This window comes from Eschrichtius robustus, chromosome 16, assembly GCF_028021215.1.
Source record: "Eschrichtius robustus isolate mEscRob2 chromosome 16, mEscRob2.pri, whole genome shotgun sequence".
NCBI classification, from domain to species: domain Eukaryota; kingdom Metazoa; phylum Chordata; class Mammalia; order Artiodactyla; family Eschrichtiidae; genus Eschrichtius; species Eschrichtius robustus.
This window is the reverse complement of record NC_090839.1, coordinates 12,889,335-12,909,441: the sequence shown is the minus strand read 5'-3', so window position 1 is coordinate 12,909,441 and position 20,107 is coordinate 12,889,335. Positions and strand designations below refer to the sequence as shown.

At 51.6% G+C, this 20,107-nt stretch overlaps 1 protein-coding gene across 2 annotated transcripts in view; it reads right to left on the bottom strand.

Moving 5' to 3' along the window:
- Positions 1-20,107, bottom strand: part of PREX1 (phosphatidylinositol-3,4,5-trisphosphate dependent Rac exchange factor 1) — a 194,512-nt gene that overhangs the window by 5,701 nt on the left and 168,704 nt on the right. For both annotated transcript variants that reach the window (XM_068565465.1, XM_068565466.1), the window contains 15 exons: positions 19,018-19,205; positions 18,567-18,728; positions 17,684-17,894; positions 16,967-17,243; positions 14,165-14,371; positions 12,719-12,807; positions 11,348-11,430; positions 11,097-11,187; positions 9,038-9,166; positions 7,198-7,239; positions 5,769-5,986; positions 3,761-3,860; positions 1,857-2,000; positions 1,650-1,764; positions 125-191 (listed from right to left, as the gene is read on the bottom strand). In XM_068565465.1, coding sequence (XP_068421566.1) covers positions 125-191; positions 1,650-1,764; positions 1,857-2,000; positions 3,761-3,860; positions 5,769-5,986; positions 7,198-7,239; positions 9,038-9,166; positions 11,097-11,187; positions 11,348-11,430; positions 12,719-12,807; positions 14,165-14,371; positions 16,967-17,243; positions 17,684-17,894; positions 18,567-18,728; positions 19,018-19,205 — 2,123 coding nt within the window. The remainder of the gene's footprint in view (positions 1-124; positions 192-1,649; positions 1,765-1,856; positions 2,001-3,760; positions 3,861-5,768; positions 5,987-7,197; positions 7,240-9,037; positions 9,167-11,096; positions 11,188-11,347; positions 11,431-12,718; positions 12,808-14,164; positions 14,372-16,966; positions 17,244-17,683; positions 17,895-18,566; positions 18,729-19,017; positions 19,206-20,107) is intronic.

The following is a 20,107-nucleotide window of genomic DNA, read 5'->3' as shown; positions in this document are numbered from 1 at the left end:
TGCAGAGGCCTCCGGGGCATCTCGGCCAGGGTTCTGGCTGGGGTGTGACCCTGGGCCCTGTCTGACCGCGCGAACCCCCAGCCCTGCCCAAGCTCCACGGCAGGTGAGGGGAAGGAGGGCACACCTGGTCTATCTTCACCGCTGTGGTGCTGGCGTCCGTGGGCAGGTTAGACCGTTCCAGGTAAAATGCCCTGAGAGAGAAAGATGGGGGTGAGGGTAGGGCCGCCACGCCCACCGTCCTCCCAGCCCCTGCCCCACTGCAGCCGCAGCCGTTTTGCCCTCCAACAACCGGAGGAAACAAATCATTAAGAGCGGCTGGCACAGCTCTCCACGCCCACAGTCACCTGTTCCTCCAGCAGCCCTGGGGGAAGCAGGAAGGGGCCCCCCGGGCACTCCTCAAATGCCACCTCCCCCCGACTGGCCGTCAGAATTGGCACTGACACCCCACTCTCTCTCCCATCCTGCTGTGTCTCTCCTCCGAGCGCCCTCAGCACTTGACACGTCACGCGGCTCTGTTTACTGGGCTATTGCTTATCTCCCCTTCTAGAACAGCGCTTGGCCAACTTTTTCTGTAAAGAGCCAAAGAGTAAATATTTTAGGCTGTGTAGACCAGTCAGTCTCTATCAAGATGCTACTCAGCTCTGCTGTTGCAATACAAAAGCAGCCAGAGACGATACACACACGGATGAACGTGGCTGTGTGCTAATAAAACTTTATTGACAAAACGGGGCGGGCCAGACCACAGCAGCTCTAGAATCTACCCTCCATGAAGAACAGGCTTTGTTTGGTCACTGTTGACTCCTAAGTGAGCACCCAGAACAGAACCTGGCCTATGGAAGGCCGTGACTGACAGGTGCTGAATGAAAGAGGAGATGAATGAATGATTACAGAGGCAATTTTTTAAATATTCAGTGAACAGCACAGAACAGATTGATGGCATCGAATGATCCAAAGAGATGCCAGTTATAATAATACAGGTAGATGTTTTCCCTGAACAGACATATGAAAGCATCATTCTCCCATTTCCAAATGGTAAAGCCCTTACCACACCCTGAAACCCCAGTCTCCTAATTCTCAGCCCACCTTCTTCACGGAGGGAGAAGGTGAGGCAGAAGTAGGAAGGGGCTGGGATGGGGGCGGCAGTAGTGGGAGCTGCCTCCTTGGGCCCCAGGCTTCCTCCTGGCGGATGTGACCCTACTCTTCTCTTCTCTCTGGGGGTCTCCCCTGAGCAAGGCCGAGGCTCTGGGGTCATGTCCCTCACTCACAGGCTCAAGAATCCCAGGGCCCCTGTCCCAGCTCCCACCCCCATGCAGAATGAAACAGGCATCTCCTCCCAGATGGAAGGGCCTGCTTTGAAGCCAAGCAGACCCAGTCTAGCTGCGTGACTTGGGCAAGCTGGGTGTGCTCTCTGGGCATCGGTTTCCTCATCTGCAAAGTGGGTTAGAATGGCTGGGTTAGAATGGCTGCCAGTGACTGTTGTGAGAATATGATGAGCTCGTGTAGGCAGAGGGCCTGGCGCACAGTAGATGCTCAAGAAAGGGCATTGCCTACCCCCGCACTGGGGGCCTGTCTGGTGCCTTACACGCTAATGCTCACTCCCCGTGACAGTGTTCAGAATCCTGCCCCCATCATGTAGCCCGTGCAGATACCTGAGTTTGCGGTAATACTGCTGAACCTTCTCCAGGGACTGGGCATTGATCTCCTGCTGCAAATCTTCCACCGTCTGGCTGCCTGGAGGAGGTGGCGCCTCCATGTTCTCCAGAGCTGTGAAGGAAGAAGAGCGAGGGCAGGTGCTTGGCTCCCGGCGTGCACGGCCATCCCCAGTGGGCCCCACTCAGCCCGTCGCTGCGGCTCACCTTTCGTGAAGAGCACGGTGTGCAGCCTTAGGCTGGCCCCGCTCTCCAGGCGGGAGGGCAGCTTGGAGAAGTGATAGCTATCCAGGTAGAAGATGACCTTCAGTGCCTGCCGGCTGCCCTCGATGTGGTAGAAGACGTTGGTGTCTGTTGGGGGCCATGGTGGGGCAGAGGGCTCAGCATCAAGGCTGGAGGGGCCCTGCCCCACCTCCGCGAGGGCAGCTACAGACCTCCTTCAGATCGCCACTGTGATGTCCCAGGACCTCCCTGTCTGCCTACCCCAGAGCTGTGGCTTCAGACCTTCCTGCCTTCCCACAGTCTCGGGGCACCTCAGATAGCCCCGTCCCCCTACCACTCAGAGGAGCAGCCTCTGACCTCCCTTTTCACCTCCCTTGACATGTCCCAGTTTCTACTGCTTAATTCTTATACCTGACATTGATTCTGCCCAGCTGCGGAGTTGTCGTGTTTATCTTCAGAGCCACACCAATGCTCCTTCTACCCCTCACCTGGTAGCCCAGGGCCTCTACCTGGCAAAAGCTACCCTCAAACAGCACCTGCATCTTATTTACACCCATAGCGAAGAGCTTGTGGCAGGGGTGGCACTAACACCCCATCCTGCACCCATAGCAGACATCACTAATTGATGGATAATTCTCCTGAGCCCAAGCTGGCCTACAGACAGGCAGCCACTGCCAACCAAGTCCAACTGGTACCTGAAATGAAACCCATTGTGCTTCTAGACTCTAGTTTACACATTCTCAACAGGGTGATATCACCTCCGAGGAGGTAAAAATTGGTTTTGGGGGCAAAGGCAAAAAAAAAAAAACTTACTCTTTTTATATGTAAAGCACATATATACATATAGTACATAAACAGATATACAGTATATCCATGATATAAAAATTTCATGGGGGTGTGGCGATTAGGAAAAAATTGTCTAAACAAGCTCCTTAGGGAGGTGATAATAAAAAACAACAACAAAAAAAGCAGAGGTTCTCAAACTAGCATGCTTCAAAATCACCAGGAGGGCTTGTTGACACACATTTCTGGGCTCTACTTCCAGTTTTGGAGTCAGCAGGTCTGGGATGGGGCCTGAAAATTAGGCTAACAAGCTTCCAGGTGCCGCTGGTCCAGGGATCACGCTCAGAGAACCATGGCTCTAGAACCGAGCGCAGTGATTCTCAGTCCTGGCTATACATCAAAGTCACCTGGAAAGCTTATCTTGAATCCCAATGCCCAGGATCCACCCCACAGACTGAATCCGAATCACCAGGGCTGGGACTGGGACTAAGGCATCAGTATCTGAAAAGCTCCCTGGGTGATCCCAGCGCAGCCAGGGCTGAGACCCACTGGACTACAATGTGAGCTCCAGGAGGGCAGAAACCATGGCCGTGTATCTCTCCACTGTGGCCCAGAACCTAAAACTGAGCCTGACACGTATCATGTACTCGTAATTATGGGTATGTGGATAGACGGATGAGTGTGTGGGCGGATGGGTGACGGATGGGTGGATGGATAAATGGATGGGTGGATGGATGAGTAGATGAATGAGTGGATGAGTGGGTAGGCGAGTGGAAAGATGGGTGGGAGGGAGGGAGAAAGAAAGGAAAGAAGAAAATTATGGTGTAAGTTCTTAGAAAATCTTAACACGTCTTCATCCCACAGAAGGTTATCTCTAGGAGTTTTAATAAGAACTGGGTACTAGCTGTTTTTCCCTCTTACGCGCTGTTGGAGACGGCTGGGTTTATAAAAAAAAGAGACCCTCTCCTTCCCTGTATGTTGGGAGCATGGGGTTTGAAAGCACTGGGTCCTGGGTCGACTTTAGGCAGCTGGCCTGGTGGCAGGGGGAGGGACAGGGTGACCCCAGAACCCCGACTCTCACGGTGGGGGTGGGAGGAATCACTCACTGGCCACGTAGTTCTCGTCCAGCTGCTTGAAGGAGAAGGTGACGTTGTCCAGCTCTGACAGGGTCACCCAGATGTCCTCCAACATGGTCCGTTCCTCCTTCTGCAAGAGCAAGACAGAGTGGAGGAGTCACAGGTGCCACCCCTGCCCCAGGTGTCACTTCAAGATGCTGTGACTCAACTCTAGTTGACACACCAGGCTGTGGCGCTACCAGGCATGAGGTCTTGCGCAGGTCTCTCTGGGGCTGGACGTGAGATCATGTTTGCTCCAGGCCTGTCCTGCACCTCCCAGGTCAGAGCCCATCTCTGCTCTAACATGCTGGGTGGCCCTCTTACCTGGGTCAACCCACCAATCCCACTGAACCATTCCAACGCAGCACCCAGCTCAGAGCCTGCATATCCTGGCAACTGCTGAATTAACACACTGGGTCCCGGTGTCCTCAATCAGAGAAGAAGAAAGTGAGGGCTGGGCGCTCAGTTCCAGAAACCAATGAGAGGGTGACTCCCACCAGGCAGGCACCTGTCTGCAGCATCGGCCAGCAGAGGGCGCACCACGGCCACTCTTTCCCCAACCGCCGCAGCTGTGGCTTCCTGTCCGGCCTGGGAAAATGTCTAGGAGGCTCAGGGCTGCAAGGTGGGGGGAGCTCAGGCCTGGGCACACGGGTGGAGGAGCAAACAGCACAGAGCAAATGCTGCTGCCGGCTGGATTTCTGGGAAGGCATCGGCTCTGGGTACCAGTATCCCGAAATGCTGAGTCGTTGGCTCTGCCTCCTCCCGGGGCTGGTAGAGGGACCCACCCTGACTCTGAGCCCTGAGAGTGGATGGACAGGGCACTCAGAGATAAAAGAGATGTGGAGAAGGCAGGGCAGTCTTGGGGAACCAAGTCTAGAGTCAGACTCCCAGGTTCACACAGGTTCCCTGGGCCTCAGTGTTCTCATCCTTAAAAAGTGGGTGGTAAAGGACCTGCCTGGGGGCTACTGCAAGGACTAAACAAGATGCTATTTGCACCAACAAAGTTCACCTGGATTACCACAAAAGCCTGCTCGCTGGTCTCCCAGTTTCTGCCCTTGCCCCTCTACACTCTTCCCCACCCCGCAGCCTGGGTGATCCTTTAAGTATCAAAGTCAGATCCTGTCCCTCCTCTTCTCAAAACCCTCCCCTGACTGCCACCCACTCAGAGCAACAGCCAAAGTCCTACAACAGCCTGCAAGACCCCGAACAGTCAGACCCGACCCCAGTTAATTCTCAGGACTCACCTCCCCCACCTTCTCCTGGCTCACTCACTCTATTCCAGCCACACTGGGTACCTCGCTGTATCTCAAACACTGCATGCATCCTCCTGCCTCAGGACTTTTGCACCTGCTGTTCTCTCTGCCTGGAGGGCTCCTCCCCAGTGTCCTCATGGCTCACCCCCTCCCCTCCTTCGGTTCTTAGGTCAGATGTCACCTCTCACTGAGGTCCTCAGTGGCTGCCTTATCAAAACTTTCAACTGCCACCACCCCAGACCTTCCTGTCCCCTTCCCGTCCCCTTCCCTGCTTAGTTTTTCCCCTTAGCCCTTAACACTATAAATGAGGGTTTCTCAACTGCAGGACTACTGACACTTGGGGCCAGAGAATTCTCTGCTGGGGGGTGGGGACGGGGGTGAGCATTCCGTGCTGTAGGAGGTTTAGCAGCCTCCCTGGCCTCTACACACCAGATGCCAGTAGTACTTCCTCTTCCCTCAGTCGTGACAACCAAAAATGTCTCCAGAGATTGCCGAGTGTACCCTGGGGGCAAAACTGCCCTGGTGAGAACCACTGGTCTATACCATCCCTGGTCCTTAGTTGTTTATGTCTATCTCCCCAAAAGCAGGGTATAAGGTCCCTGAGTAAACGAACTCTCTGTTTTGTCCACTGCTGGGTCCCCAGTGCCTGTCACGGTGACACACAGTAGGTGCTCGATAAACAGCCGCTGAACGAATGAACGGGGTGAGCGACAGCCTGAGCAAGACCTCCCCCGCCCCCCACTCACCGCAGCCGGCGAGAGCAGAGACTGGCAGTGCAGGAGGACGCCAGTGGCCGCCACCTGCTCCAGCCACTTGCGGCTGGCGTCCCGGCTGCTCTCCTCGTACTCGCCGTTGTTGTTGTAGCGGTAGCTCAGGGCCGCCAGCAGCTGCTCGGAGAAGGTGCACACGGCGGCCACCAGCGCCTGGCAGAAGATGCTGTCCCTCCGCAGCTGCAGCTCCGTGTCTGTGGGCAGAGGGGGCGGGGCCGCGCTGGGCGGGGGGCTCCTGCGCCATCAGCAGGCCTGTACCCCACAACCCGGGGTCCAGGACCAGCCTCCTCTCCCCGACGCGACCACCCATCCGGGGCCAACTTGGCAGACAGCATTAATTCATCCCAGGCACCAAAGGCAACTCCACAAAACTCAGCTCTCCAAAAGCAAGCCAATCTGTGGAAAAACTCAACCCTCTCAAAGACCCATCTCCCTGTGTAAAAAAACAAAACAACTTGTGATTTTCCAAAGGCTTTCCCCAAACCCTTACCCTCAGCTGTTTATTTATTAGGATATTTCTCGGCATTGATTGAGAGTGATGACGCCAGCTCCATGTTTTAAGAAATGCAGTTTAGCATTTTCTCTATTTTTGAGAAGTATGCCTTCTTCTTATCATTCCCCCACCACCAACTTCCTTGCCCCCTGCTTGTGATGTGATTTACAGAACTGGCCAATTTTGGGCAATCAGTCATTCAGGGTCCTAATATTCTGGAAGGGATTTTTTTTTTTTTTCCTTTTGGCTGTGCCACGCAGCTTTCGGGATCTTAGTTCCCTGACCAGGGATCGAACCCGGGCCCCAGCAGTGAAAGCACCGAGTCCTAACCACTGGACCGCCAGGGAATTCCCTGGAAGGGATTATTTTTGATGACTGGCTCTAGCCAATGGGTTTTCAGTGACCAATTTTGACCCAGATCCTATTCTAGCTGCCCCTTGGCTGGGAATTTCTGGAAGGAAGGGAGGGACAGAGAACACCTCTAAGATTCCCCTAGGCCCTTGTCAGTCCCTCCTCCTCCCCACCGTCTTCAGGGTAGGAAGCCCCAGGCTGGGGCTGAGGGCTCTACCAGCAAAGAGCCTCCCTAATTGTCGGTACTCTATCCTGTGTCCTCATCAAGATCAGCCCAGGCCTGGGAAGTGACAAGAGATAGTGTTCCTGGCTCCAGGGCCCTGAGACTTGTCCCCTGGACACAAGAGGAAGAAGTGAGGTCTGAGTAGTTCTTGGAGGGGCTAGAGGCCATGGTGTTACCTCCCCCTGTGCAGACTCCGATGACCAGGGGAAAGTCAACCTTGGCCGGCAGAAGAGGCCTTCCCCGGGCTGCGGTCATGGGCACTGGCTGCCAGGGTGGCCTCTCCTGGATGCACCTGGGTGTGTGCAAATCACAGACAGCTGCCCCTTCAAAGCCCTCACCTGTGCATTTCAGCAAGGCCAGGAGCAGCTGGTTCTTTCCATCTGGAAGGAGAAGGAGATGGGCTGAGAGGGGTTAGCAGAAGGAGCAAGCCGAGCCAGGCCTCCCCACAGCCCACGTGCCTGACCCCTTCTTGTAGTGAAGCTCTGGGTACACAGAGCCGTGCTCAAGAAGCTCTGGCTGAATGTTGAGCAGATTCCAGAAACCCTTGGACATCCAGGGGATGAAACCCCAACTGTTCGCTGCACCCCAACTGTCTATATATACCCTCCACACAGAGACTGACACCAGCCCCTCCAATTCCTGGGCCAGAGCCCCCAGCCCACACCTTGTACCTGTGCGTGGGCACACCCTGACACACGTGTGTACGTACATGTGGGAGCACACTCAGACCACGTACACTCACACGTGTACTCAGGTACTTATTCACATCGTCCTACACAGCCAAGCCCTGCCCACGTGTAGACAAAGCTCAGACCTTCCAGACACAGGCCTAACAGCCTGGTCTCTTTCCTTCAAATAAAGGCTCTTGGGGCCAGAAGGGGCTTAAAAGAAAAATCTGAAGGGCCCCTGGATTTGCCCTCTTGTGATACATTCTGTCCTGGGGAGGCACTAAGATGCAGGGCAGGGTGTGGTAGTAACACCAGCATGTGCTTACTGAGGACTTAACTGTGTGCCAGGCACTGTACTAAGTGCCTTGTTTGTACTGACTCATTCACCCCTCACAACAACACTATGAACCCATTTTACACATGAAGAGACTGAAGCACAGAGAAGTCAAGGAACTTGCTAAGGTCGCACAGCCAATAAGTGGGAGAGCTGGGGTTTGAGCACTGGCCATCTGGCTCCAGAGTCCATGCTCTTCACCAATGACAATTTTGGAAGACAAGACATCTCAGGGCCAACACAGACTTCCAACTCAGAGGGTGCTGTTCCTGGGGTCATGACTCTGGGGCCAAGCACCTCCTGCTGTCCTGGTCAGATGTCTCCCTGGCCTGGGATCCTTCTAACCCAGGAGTCCCAGGCTCAAATGCTGCCAACGGCCAGGCAGGTAACATAAGGTGCATGAAGCAGACCCCAGACCACAGGGCATGGTGGGATCCATGTGCACTGGAAGGCACCCCTCCCCCACCTAAAGAGGGTGGCCACCACTCATCTCCAGCCAAGTGTGAATGCGGAATTGCAGGCCTGTTATTGCCAGATCTTCTGATTGTTCAAGAATAGCCAGAAATCTAGACTTTTATGTGGGGTCTCAGATTATAAATGCTGGCAGCAGATTCACATTTTTTTAATGCTGTAGCATCAAAAATTACCTGGGGGCCCAAGTCCGATCAGGACCCACCCACCCCCCAACTTGTAACCTGTTAGTAAACACAAGGAACTGAACTACGTCCACAATTTTGGAAGCTGAGAAGGAACAAGTTCAGCCTTCTTAGCCTCCTGACTCTGCAAGGAAGCCCCAGGCACCCCAAATCAGCGGTTCCTTGATCAAGTGTGTACTGTCCCAGGGCCTTGCCCAGGGCAGGACACAGCTGAGAAAGGGACACTCGCTCTTCCTGTCCTCTCCCTGGGCCTGGAGAGACATGGGGCACGGAGTTGGACCCATTCCTGATCCTTCCACATTCTACATCAGGAACCAAAGGCCACAAAACCTCCACATTACAGCCTTCCCTGCATGGACCCATTCCTGATCCTTCCACATTCTACATCAGGAACCAAAGGCCACAAAACCTCCGCATTACAGCCTTCCCTGCATAGACCCATTCCTGATCCTTCCACATTCTACATCAGGAACCAAAGGCCACAAAACCTCCACATTACAGCCTTCCCTGCCCAACTGACCTTCCACGTATCTCTGAATGTTGTCCACCAGGGTCTTGATGGAATTGGGGAGGTTCCAGGGGTCCTCCTGGATGCTGATCTGGATCAAGCTCCGGCCACGAATTGTACACTCCTCTTTCTGTTTGAACTCTGGGGCAGAAAATGACATGAGGGCAGGAAAGGGACAATTAGATAGCTTTGGAAAATGGTGGCACAAAGGCCTCTGTCCCATCACTAGATTCCAAAGCTCAGAATCTTAGGTCAAGGATACTGGCAGGACTCTAGGGTACTATCTGGTCCACGGAAGGCAAATACATGGTAAGTGTGCTACGAATTCATAGTATCACACTCATGGCAGACATTGCTGATCAATCTCAGCACTCCTTCCCACTCGTCTGAGGCTGTGACTCCTCACAGGTGCAACAAATCCAATGCAGACATCACAAATCAATCAGGGCATTCTTGTCTCCTAAGCCTGGATGTAGTCACGGAAGGATTCTTGGGTACTACCTTCTCACAGCCACAACCAATCGAGCTGGCACATGAGTTGTAACCTAGCATAACCTTTATTCTACACAGAGGAGGAAGTCCAGGCACAGAGTGGAAAAGTGACTTGCCTAAAGTCACACAGCAGGGTAGTGACAGAAAAGGGACTTGAACCTGGCCCCAGACAAGCATACACAGGTCCCCGCTCCTTTGGCCTCTTCCCTGCTACAAAGTCCCAGGTTTCTGAGATATTTGTGGTTTTGTTTCCTCTGAGTTTGACATTTCTTCTTTCTAAGGTTCACCCCAGGGAGAGATGATCCTGAGACAGCAGGAGGGAGAGCTGAGCTAGGGCACCCCAACTCCTCACCACTTCCGACCCTCACTTAGGAGCAACTGCTTGTTTCTTTTCCTATCTCCTGAACTCTACTGGAAGCTCCTTGAGGTCAGAGGCAGTGTCACTTTCATCTCATGGGCCCCAGGGCCCAGCACAAGGCCTGACACAAGCTGGTTCTTGGAAATTATTTACTGGATGTATGAATGCACGGATGCATGGAGTAGACAGATGGGTGGATGAGTGGGTAGGTGGATGGGTGGATGGATGGATGGATAGATGAATGGATGGATGGATGGATGGATGATGGATGGATGGATGGGATGGATGGGATGGGATGGATGGACGGATGGGTGGATAGATAAATGGGTGGGTGGATGGGTAGGTGGGTAGATGGGTAAATGGGAGGAGAAGTAAATAGAGGGACATAAAAGTCAATCTTTTTCTCTCAATCATTTCAAGAAGAAGGTCTCAATTTGGTTCTGGTAAGTCCTTAACACTTCTTTAACTCACTAATCCCCCTCAGGAATAAAGAACAAAGAGCTCTGGGCAGGCAACAGTGCCTAACTACAGTACAATGACGTTTTTTGTTGCTGTTTCCATTGGATTTATCATTATTTTATGACATTTTATACTGGTTTTCCATTTACGGGGAGTTAAATAAATTCCTTTCAAAATTGAATTTTTTAAAAGGAGACACTTTGATCTATCAATAATATGGGCAGCAAATGAATATGGTTTAAAAAATGTAAAGATGTTGGCAGATTCTATGAATATGTCTAAAATGATGAAGGGGGCTGGGGGTGTCTGAGGTTTGGCAAATTGTGCTCCAGTCCTTCCCCTCATGTTATAAACAGGCAGACGGAGGCCCAGAAAGGCTCAGGGACCAGCCCAGGGGTCCACACACTTTTTCTGTAAAGAGTCAGATAGGAACTGATTTAGGCTTTGCAGGGCATACAGTCTCTGTCACATATTCTTTCTTTCTTTCTTTCGTTCCGTTTTGACAATCCATTATACATGAAAAATCATTCTCAGCTCACAGTCTGTACAAAAACAGGCCATGGGCTGGATTTGGCCCACGGGATGAACCTGCCGACTGCCCCTGGACTGACCCACGGCCACTCAACAGGTGAGGGGCAAAGCTGAGAACGTGGCCCAGGTGGCCTGCCGCCTGTCCAGCACACGTCACCCGTTGCAGCTTGTCTCCCTGACGGATGCTGGATGTCATCCCTTCGCCCTGCCTGGGGACTCTTCTCTGCTCACCTTGTAAGCTGTGGTCCATGGGGAAATGCCTGGTCTCTTCAAAAGCTCTGCTCATGACTGGCCCCTTGAGGAGTGCATGGATGGAGTCCACCTGGGTGGCAGGAAGCTCTGGGTTAGTTTGGCCCACAGGGCCCTCCAAGCTGCAGGGACCCATTACTCATAGCCGCTGCCCCGGCTCCTGGCTTATGGGTTCTTACCAGGGGTGATGGGAAGAACTCAAGGTCAGGCCAGGGTTGGGACAAAGGTCCTACCTGGTTAAAGAGGTGCTCCAGGCAGCCATGAAGCTTGTCCTGCTTGTCTGACGGGATCCTCATGTCACAGGGCAGTTCGTCCCCTTGCAGAAGGAAGAAACCACAGCCATCAACTATTCCTGCCCCATCTCACACCTTCCCAGCCTCTTTCTCAAGAAAGCAATGTAGCTACAGAGCTCCAAAACCCACAGTGGACTTGGAGTCTGATAGACCCAGGTCCTGGCTGTGTGACACTGCACAAATCACTTGACCTCTCTGCACCTCGGTTTCTTCATCTGCAAAATGGGCAACAGGAACTAAAACATTACACAATTGTAAGTCAATGTTATTAGTTTGCACTCTGCAGATGAGAAAGCCAGAGATAAGGAACCGGATTCCAGTCTCCTGATTCATCCCCCAGCCATTTCATTTAAATCAGCTGCCACATGTAAGCGCCTTCCTAAAACCTCCCCAGGGATAGTTTTTGCAGCTGAATATCTTATGTGATGAAATATTTATCTAAAGTTCAGAAATATCTCTGATTTTACCTGAGCTTCTTTTTCTTCTGTTAAACTGAAGTACAATTAAAATTAAATTTTTATGCACAGATTCTACCTCTGGAAAGACACATAGGGCAGCAGTGACAGTGGGAGCTTGGGAACCGGGAGGCCGGGTAACAAGGGTGGGAGGGAGGTTTGTCACCACCCACCCTCTCATGCCTTTTGAATTATGAACCATGTGGATGTCTGTCCTATTCACAAAATAAAATTTTTAAAGGCTTGATAATCAATAAAACTAAAATAAAAACAAATTTCAGTCTTTCAGTAAAAGTTCCAAGTAACATAGAATCTAATTTATAAAATCTTATTTATGTCTGTCTGTCCCTCCAGCCGTCCACCCACATTTCTCCACATCTGTGCAGAAATACATGTTCACCAGCAATCCCCAAATATAATCAACAGTCATTTCCGGGGGAGAGGTTGAGATTCTGACTTATTTTCATGTCCTTCTTTTGAACTTTCCTGTGTTGTCTGAATTTTTGGTTCGAGCACGTGTCATTCACGGCAACCATCAGGTCGCCCTATTTTAGTAACGTTGGGGCCCTCACCACAACATGTAACTGCATCGTGTATGTTTTTATTTGTCCCGTGTCCGTGGCATTCACGGAGAACGTGAGGGCCGGGATCTTTGTCTTTTCATTCACTGCTGTGGTCCCAGCACATAACCGGTGCACAATAAATGTTTGCTGAAGGACTGAAGGAAAACCACTACCACACCAGGCAAAGTAATAGAAGACAATATAACATGGAGTAAAGCATAACAAAATAAAAATAAACAAAACAGAAGTCACGCTGGGGGACCCCTCTCCTGGAGCACGAGCCTTGCACTCACCAGACCCCATCTCGTCGCTGCCCAGGTAGGAGCTGTTACTTCTCACGCTGGTGGAGGACAGGACGGAGTCGCGATTGCTGTTACACTCACTGCAAAGCAGCAGAGAGGAAGGCGTGAGTCACCCTCCCACTCACAGCCTCTGCTCCCAGCACCCGGAACCCACTTTCTGGAGCATAGACAAAACCCTTGGGTGGACGACTGGCCCAGAGAAGGCACCATGGGCCAACCGCCAGAGCCAGAGACGGGCAGGGTTGCCCTGGTGCATTCTCCAGGTCTGACGCTGGGGAAACATTTCCAGGCCTCACTACAGAAGTGGTAGGTGGACAAAGAATCATTTTCGTTCGGGTGTAACTCCTGTCACTGTCTTCGTGGGACAGCCTTGTCCCTGGACACACCTGCATTCGCCACGCTTGGCCACATGGTTCCATGTTTTGTCTCCCCAGCCTGGCTGGAAACCTCCTAAGAACAAGGACTGTGTTTGCTTGGCTTGTATTCCAGGAACTCAGAAGGTACGGGGAATCAAAAACCACAACCCTGAAGTTCTTTCCTTCACCTTTCTGACAATTAAAAGAAAAATCAGAGGACCCAAAAATGTCAGAATGGAAACCCAGAGACATGGAGAGATCTTGGTCTGTGGACAAGAGGCTCCAAAAACACACGGTACCCAGTCAGCCAGACCATCTCGTAACACAGACACCAAGAAACACCGACCAATCCGGTCCCTTGAAGACTGAAAGGATATAAAAGCTGGGAGAATGGGGCCCAAGGCCTTTCTTGCCAAATTCTTATCAGTTCTGTATTTTGCCCACGAACAACTGAAGTGCCCCTCCAAGATTCTACTTTAACCACAATGGTCAGATGTTATATAACCTTTCACCGGAGGCCATGGTGCTTGTTTATTTGTGGTAAGGAATTCCATTCACTCACTCTACGGTTTATTACAGGAAATTGGGTTTTTAGTCATTTAACCCACTAATTAAAACTTCACTGATCTTGTTAATAGTTAACTTAACCAGGAAAAAACAATTCAGATCCTCTGAGTCAGCAGGGAAAAAAAATGGTCTTACTCCCTGGATCAAGTAAAAATAGTGTTCGTTGCAGAAACCAGAGGTCTTATGCTGATTTTAAAACACACTGCAGATCTTGACTTTTCCTTGGACCACATTCCATCAACGTGTGTGGAGTGGAACCAAGGCAGAAAGGATGGGTGGTGTCCACCAGGGGATGGGCCCTGCAACGTTAGCGCAGGGGCAGGGGAGCCGAAGGGGGCATCTGGGGCGTGCTGTGGGGCTCGGCCTAACCCCCCAGAACCACGTGGCTAGGCAACAGCGCCCCATCCCACTGCTTCCTGGGAAATGTCCTCTGATTCTTTCCCACGGCGGGGGCCTCAACTGTGCCACTGGCCATTCACACCAAACCCCCCGAGACCCCCCAGCTTGCCCCCACCTGTAGGAGTCCCGGTAGCTCATGGTGTCATGACCCGAGTCCTCCTGATCCTCCTCAGACACCTTGAAGCACACTTTCTTGCTGCCCCCGTGGTCAGTCCTGTCCATCTCGCTCTCTTCGCCGACCAGCTGGGGGGATGAGGCCTCCTCGGCCAAGGGCGGATCGCAGGACCCACCCGAGGTGGGCTCCGTGATGGTGGACAGCAGCCTGCAGGAGCAAAGACTTTGAACTTAAAGGCAGAGGCCCGTGGCGTCACTTGCCTCCATGGAGGCCCCAGGCAAGGCTCTGACCTCAGGCCTCACCTTTGATCCTAAGCAGAGGGAGCTGTCAAATGCTCTGCGTCCCTTCCCTGAAAATCCCACCAGCAGGGCTTCCCTGGTGGCGCAGTGGTTAAGAATCCGCCTGCCAATGCAGGGGACACGGGTTCGAACCCTGGTCCGGGAAAATCCCACATGCTGCGGAGCAACTAAGCCCGTGCACCACAACTACTGAGCCTGCGCTCTAGAGCCCACGAGCCACAACTACTGAGCCCTTATGCCACGACTACTGAAGCCCGCACGCCTAGAGCCCGTGCTCTGCAACAAGAGAAGCCACCGCGATGAGAAGCCTGCGCACCGCAACGAAGAGTAGCCCCCGCTCGCCGCAACTAGAGGAAGCCCGTGCGCAGCAACGAAGACCCAACACAGCCAAAAATAAATAAATAAATAAATTAATTAATTAATAAGAAAGAAAATCCCACCAGCAACCCTGCAGATGCGTATACATTGTCCCTCCTGTAGGGGGCGTGACATATGGATACTCTATTTCACAGCCAAGACACACAGGCTCCAGAGAAAAGAAGGCAACTGGGAAACGTGGTCTATAAGGGCCATATGGTCTGTTACAACTATACACTCAACTCTGCTGCTGTACTGTGACAGCACCATAGACAACATGTAAAGAAATGCACATGGCTGTGTTCCAATAAATCTTTATTTTTTTAAAAAAAAAAGCAGTGGGCTGGATTTGGCCCATAGGCCCTGGTGTGTCAATCCCTGGCATAGAGTATAATTGTTAAGACTATAGGTTTTTAAGACAGACAGACCCCAGGTTCAAATCCCGATGCTACCATTTCCTAGTTCAGAGACCTAAAGCTAATTATTAAACCTCTCTGAGACTCAGTTTCCTCATCTGGAGTAATATCACTATCTATGTCCTAAGCTGCTGTAAAGATTAAGGGAGTTAAAATACGTAAAGTGCTTAGAAGAGTGTCTGGTGCCTTGTAAGGCCTTGTAAGTGATCAGTAAACCCTGGCTGATATAATCCCACTACATCTCAATGAGGTCAGTATTATGACTAGCCCCATTTTAACAGGTGAGACCATCAAGGCTCAGAGAGGTTAAGTGACTTGCCTAAGGTCACACAGCTAATAAGTGGCAGGGCCAGGATCAAACCCAGGCCTCCTGCCTCCAGACCCTACATTATTTTTCCTATTCTCATTGACAATTTCTATCATACACAAAAGGAGAGGGACCAGTATGATGGACCCCAGGTACCCAGCTGCCAGCTTCAACAGTGGCAACTCAGGATCCACTTTTCTTTCCTCCATCTTTTCTGTTGCTTTTTCTTTTTCTGGAGTGTTTAAAACAAACCTAAGATATATCATATAATTTCCCCTATAAACACTTCCATATGTGTCTCTAGCACATAAGGATTTATTTTTAAAGCAACGGTTCTCAACTGAGGGTGCTTTCTGTCCCCCACTCCTCCACCCCAGGAAACGGTTAGGAATTTAGCAAGTTTCCTCAGGCGCAAACATTTAGCAACGTCCAGAGACATTTTTAGTTGTCACAACTGAAGCAGGGCGGGGAGGGGTGGGCTAGCTACTGGCATCAAAGGAGTAGAGGCCAGGAATGCCACTAAGTACCCCACAACAAAGAATTATCGGGCCCAAAATGTCAACAGTACTGAGGCTGAGAAACACTGTTGTAAACATAACCAGTCACTATTACCACACCTAACAAAATCAGTCATTCCATAATACCATCTGGTTCCCAGTCCACGGGATCCCTGATGCTCCCCAAAGTGTCTTCTCACAGATGGTATGTTAGAAACAGAACCCGAACCTGGTCCAGACACTGTATTTGGTTGATGTGTCTCTCAAGTCCCTTCCCTAACAGTTCCTCCTCCCCCTCCCTGTACCTGCTTCCCCTCCAATCATTTATTTGTTAAAGAAACTGGGTCATTTGTCATCTAGAATCACCCACCCTCTGGATTTAGCCAACTGCGTCCCTGAGGTGGCATTTCACCCTCCCTTAAAACCCAGTCCTCTAGCTGAGTAGTGAGACCTAGAACTTTGATCAGAGAACGGTGCGACTTGTGTTGGCAAGAACGCTTTGTAGGTGGTGCGGTGTGTGTGTCCTGCTGCTTCACACCAAAAGGGACATCACATCTAGCCGTCTCTCTTTCTGCAACATTAAAATGATAAAGTTCCCCCAAAACCTCTCAACAAATAGTTTTAGCCTCCACTGATGATGCCGCCTACATCCATCCTTTCATTAGATCAGTGGTTCTCAGTCAGGGGAGATTTTGCCCCCCAGAGGGCATTTGACAAGGTCTGAAGACATTTGTGATTGTCACAACTGGGGAAAGGGGTGCTACTGGCATCTAGTGGGTAGAAGCCAGGGATACCACTGATAGCCTATAATGTACAGGACAGCCCCCAACTCCGAAGAATGATCCTACCCAAAATGTTGAGGCCGCTCATATTGAGAAATCCTGACCCTGACACTCGGGCCATTCCCTCCTGGGCCCGGGGCTCACCTGTTGATCTGGGTAACATATTGCTTCATCTCCTTCAGGGCCACATCCAGTCTGGTAAAGAGCTGCAGGTAGGCATCCTGGATCTCACGGTCCTCCTGCTTGAGTAGGAAGCTCAAACCCCGGTCCTCCTGGCCAAGGGTTCCATTGGCTGACCCAAAGCTGCTGTCGTTGGGACCCTGGCTTTGGGGGTCCCCATCTGCAGCAGGTAGGCACTTCCAGGATGGGGCAGCCATGGTGGTGATGCAGTGTTGGGTGTAGGACATGGGGTTCAGGTGACCTACAGTGGAGGGAGGGAGAGTTCACTTGGAAACAGCCCCCAGACACCCACAAGCCCCTTAGACAGAGGTATACAAACTCATTTTAAGGATCTCAATCAATGAGAGAGATTTCTCTTTTAAACATTCTTTTAATACATTAAATTACTTCAATAAGAAAGTTTCGGTTTGGTGCTAACATGCTTTTAACTACTGTGATCTTTTTCCTGCCTGGAATGTAGGCATGATGGCTGGTCCTCCAGCAGCTATTCTATATACCATGAGGCATCCTTCAGGATAAAAGCAACATCTAGAGATGGTGGCACAGAAAGATAGAAGGAGCCTGGATCCCTGATGACCGTGGAGCTATCATTCCAGCTCTGGACTGCTGGCCTTCAGACATGCTTCTGTAAGTATCCGTAGTGTGAGATCTGGACACAGTTTTTGACAGACACACAGTTACCTTGCTCTGGGTCAAGGCCGATGAGGGAGGGTTTGCGACCAAAGCGGATGCTGAAGGACCTGCCAACCGAGGGAGTAGTCTTGGGGTAGGACACTTCCATGAGGTTGACGTGGCAATTGGTGGGGCAAAAGTCCAGGCCACACAGCGGATGGGGTTCCAGGGGTGCTTGTTTGAAGGGCGGGCTGACCCTGCTCTTTAGCTGAGCTGCAAACTGAGAAAGGTGGGGGACATGGAGTCGTGATACAGGGGTCTGGAAATTCTGGCCCACCACCAGTACCCACTTTATCCTGGCCTAGGTCAGACAATCCAAAATTGGACAAAATGCCAATAGTTCCAAATGGAAAAGTAAATTGCCCTGCAGTGCCTTTTACTGGACCCAGATTTCAGGGGAGGCCTGGAGAAACGTGAGGCCTCCAAGTACCTCTCCATTTTAGCTGCACCTGAGCTGTCCTTGAGGAACATCTCTCCCTGACCCACAGTCTGTGAGGTTCAGGTAAGGCTACCTCCCCATCCTTGCAGACACTGGTACAGGTCTAGGCAAGGGACCCAAGCCAAGCCAACGAAAGCTCTCTTCGAGTTCCTTTTCTACTGGGGTTGCTAAGGCTAGAGCCATTGGGGGCCATTTTGTCGCCACACGAAAAGGACCTGCCTGAGAGCGAAGCCGATACAGGAAAATAAAGTCAAGAGAAAGAGAGAGGCCCCGTTCTTTGTAATAGTGTGATAGTTGTTTGAGTGCCTGGATACAACCATGCCTGAAGCTCACCTCTGGACGCTTCAGTAATATAAACCAATAAATTCTCCTGTTTGTTTAAGCTAACTTGGGTTGGGTTTTGACATTTACGACCAAAATACCCCGAGTTGAGACCCTGTAGGGTGCAGGCACCTCCTGGTATAAGGCGATCCTCTGGCTGATGCTCTCCAGCTTGGTGTCACAGATGTTGCGGAACTCATAGTGGGACATGGTCCTTATGTTGTTGCTCAGGGCCATAAGCCGCCCACAGTTCTGCACAAAGACACTGTCATCGGTGGCAAAGGCCTCAAGGATCTGCAGAAATATTAACAGCTACTGAGCACTCGCTGTGCACCTGGGAGGGTCTTAACGGGTTTATCTGGGGTGACTACTATATGCCTCATAATACATGTGTGAGGTCAGCTCTATTACTGGCCCATTTAGCAGATGAGTAAACTGAGGCTAAGAGATAACAAGTCAGTCTCCTAAGCCCCACAGCTACCAAGTGGAGGGGGAGGAACTAGGATGCAGGGCTCCAGGCTAACTCTGAGGACATGGGAATCAGGCTGCCCCACCCCCAGGGCAGGGCAGCACCCAGCAAGACCTTGGCAGTGAGGCGGAAGCAGCCACGGGGCTCCACGATCTTCTCCAGCACGTGGCACTTGATGCCTGCTGTGCTCACGTACTCGTACACCACACCATGCTCCAGGTGCACGTTGTCCACCGTCAGGCTGACCACAGCGCTGTCCTCGTGCAGGCTCAGCTGGGGACCCAGGGACAGCAGGGGGAAGGCTGGAAGCCAGAGGGACAGGCAACCCTGAGGAGGGGGCACCACCCCACACCAAGCCAGCCTCCTGACCCAGCACCGCAGATGGCTTGTGTTGGACAGATGGGGGGACTGAAGTGCTGCAGCTCTGTTCATTTTTGCCAGCCCGCTATCATTCACCTCTTGTTCTAGAAGATTTTCCTTCTAGGAATCTACCCTTGAGCCCCTTTCTCAGTCTATGTGGCTCAGAAAAGGCCCCCCCCAACCATACCCTCCCCCAGAGGCAAAGGCCTGGCCAATCAGCATGTTTGATTTCCTCTATTCACAGTGATTGGTTCAGGAGTGAGCATGTGACCCAAGCTGAGTCAATGAGAGTAAAGTCTGGCACTTTTGTTGGATCTACAAAGAGAAGGGGACATTCTCTTTTTCAACTGGATTCCAAGTTACTAGAGCCACCAGGTGGGAAAAACAGCATGTAAGAGAGAAACCAACACAGAGGGAGCAGAGCTGAGAACTGGAGAAAAAGAAAGAGCCTCCTCACTATATAAAGTGCTGGATTGAGCCAGACCTGAAGCTTGTTGACCCTACTCAGACCTTTTAGTTTGCTGAGCCAATGTTTTTATGTAGCTCAGTTTCAGTTCTGATTAATATGGGCCCAGAGAGGCTGTGACTCCTCAGAGCCACACAGCTAGGTAGTGATGTATCTAAGGAGAAAGTAGACATTTTATTGGAGTGAACTGCTTTCCTCCCCACCTGCTCCAAAGAGGACCTCTCAACACACACCCCATCACTCTTTCTCCCCTCACCCTCATACTGTGTCGCCACTTGTCAGTTTTTTCGTTCTTTTGTTCATTGTCTGGCTCCCCTCACATCAGTGTCCTGAGGGCAGGGACCCTGTCTGCCTTGCTTACTCGTGTCTCCCCAGCTC